The sequence below is a fragment of the Sinocyclocheilus grahami genome, unplaced genomic scaffold (genome assembly GCF_001515645.1).
Source record: "Sinocyclocheilus grahami isolate Dianchi unplaced genomic scaffold, SAMN03320097.WGS_v1.1 scaffold1453.1, whole genome shotgun sequence".
Taxonomy (NCBI): domain Eukaryota; kingdom Metazoa; phylum Chordata; class Actinopteri; order Cypriniformes; family Cyprinidae; genus Sinocyclocheilus; species Sinocyclocheilus grahami.
Genome location: NW_015506632.1, coordinates 137,632 through 138,872, shown reverse-complemented (window position 1 = coordinate 138,872; position 1,241 = coordinate 137,632). Strand labels below are relative to the sequence as shown.

The following is a 1,241-nucleotide window of genomic DNA, read 5'->3' as shown; positions in this document are numbered from 1 at the left end:
TTGAACGCAGTGCTTCGTTTTGCACGAGATGTGAGGCTTTTTGTATTTTGTGTGCAGTTCTTGGATTTGTGTGTGGAGTGTGTAAGCAGTTGGAAACCGCTGTAAATCCACAGATCACAGGTGTTCTGCGTGTAATGACTGCAAGCGGCCGCTGGGTGTCGCTGTCGCCGCAGGGATCGTGCGTCAGGTGATGCACAGCACAGGTGTGGCATTAAACCTGCCGGCGGGAAAGATGCACACACACACACACACACACGGTTATGAGGGAGGTTTAAATATGCAGCAGTGATTCATGAGTGAGTATAACGCGAGACAAACACACGACCATCTTCTGATTCGAGTTTAAGCAGAGTAACAGCATAAATCGGTTGGTTTGTATCGATAGTGAGTCCGGTTTAATGTCACAGCGGATTTTCGTCGATGTTTATTTGATCAAGAAACAGACTTGATTTTTTTTTTTATTGATTTCAGATTCACGTGGATCACTAGAGATCTACTGGAGCCAGTTCAATTCTGTGTTCGTTTATTATTTCTGGGTAAGTGGAAGTCATTAAAGTCCACTTGCGAACCAATGAACGCACTTCACTGCAGGTGCACGTCGTGACGTCATCACGCCAGCAGCACAGGTGACAGCTTCTGTAATAAACATCTACTCGAAAGACAGAGTGCTTAGTCCAGCATATAATGACTTCTTGCAGTCAGAGCTGGGTAGGTTGCTTACAAATGGCAGTCTGTTACTGATTACAGATGTGCAGCTAGTTAGTAAGGTGTATTCTGACTAGTGTTTAATTACTAGTGCTTGAGTTCTGGAATCTGATTATGAAATCCAGATGACATTAGAATCAGTTACCGGCTGTGCTTCACCTCACAGCTCACTCCAGCTGCACTGCAAGTAGGGCGACAACAAATATTTATATACTTATTATTTAATATTCATTTACTAAATATTTGTATGTATTTATGAAGAGTTAATTTGCAAAAACGAAAAACTTTTCATTGTGCATTCAAATTAATCTCAATCAAACTGCAGTTGGGTTATTTTGATTAGGTTAAAAATAACTAATAAAAATATGATAACATTATAAAAAGCATGATTTTTCAAAAAGGTAACTGTTTTTGCAAATAAACTTCATATATTTATATTTGTATATTTATTCATATAAATATTTTTATATATAAATCAAACATTTTCCTTAATTTATACGTGTGTGTGTGTGTGTGTGTGTGTGTGTGTGTGTGTG

The 1,241-nt window shown here is 38.7% G+C and overlaps 1 protein-coding gene across 4 annotated transcripts in view; it reads left to right on the top strand.

The window, feature by feature from the left end:
• Positions 1-204: 204 nt before the first annotated feature.
• The window catches only part of LOC107570405 (formin-2-like), a 6,950-nt gene continuing 5,913 nt past the window's right edge, over positions 205-1,241 (top strand). For 2 of the 4 annotated variants that reach the window (XM_016256637.1, XM_016256636.1), the window contains exon 1: positions 205-296. Coding sequence is in view for 1 of the 4 variants with exons in the window: in XM_016256634.1 (XP_016112120.1) it covers positions 293-296; positions 472-536 (69 nt within the window). In the remaining 3 variants the exon portion in view is untranslated. Of the gene's footprint in view, positions 297-471; positions 627-1,241 lie in introns of those variants that run through there. The other 2 variants (XM_016256634.1, XM_016256635.1) reach the window with 2 other exon arrangements.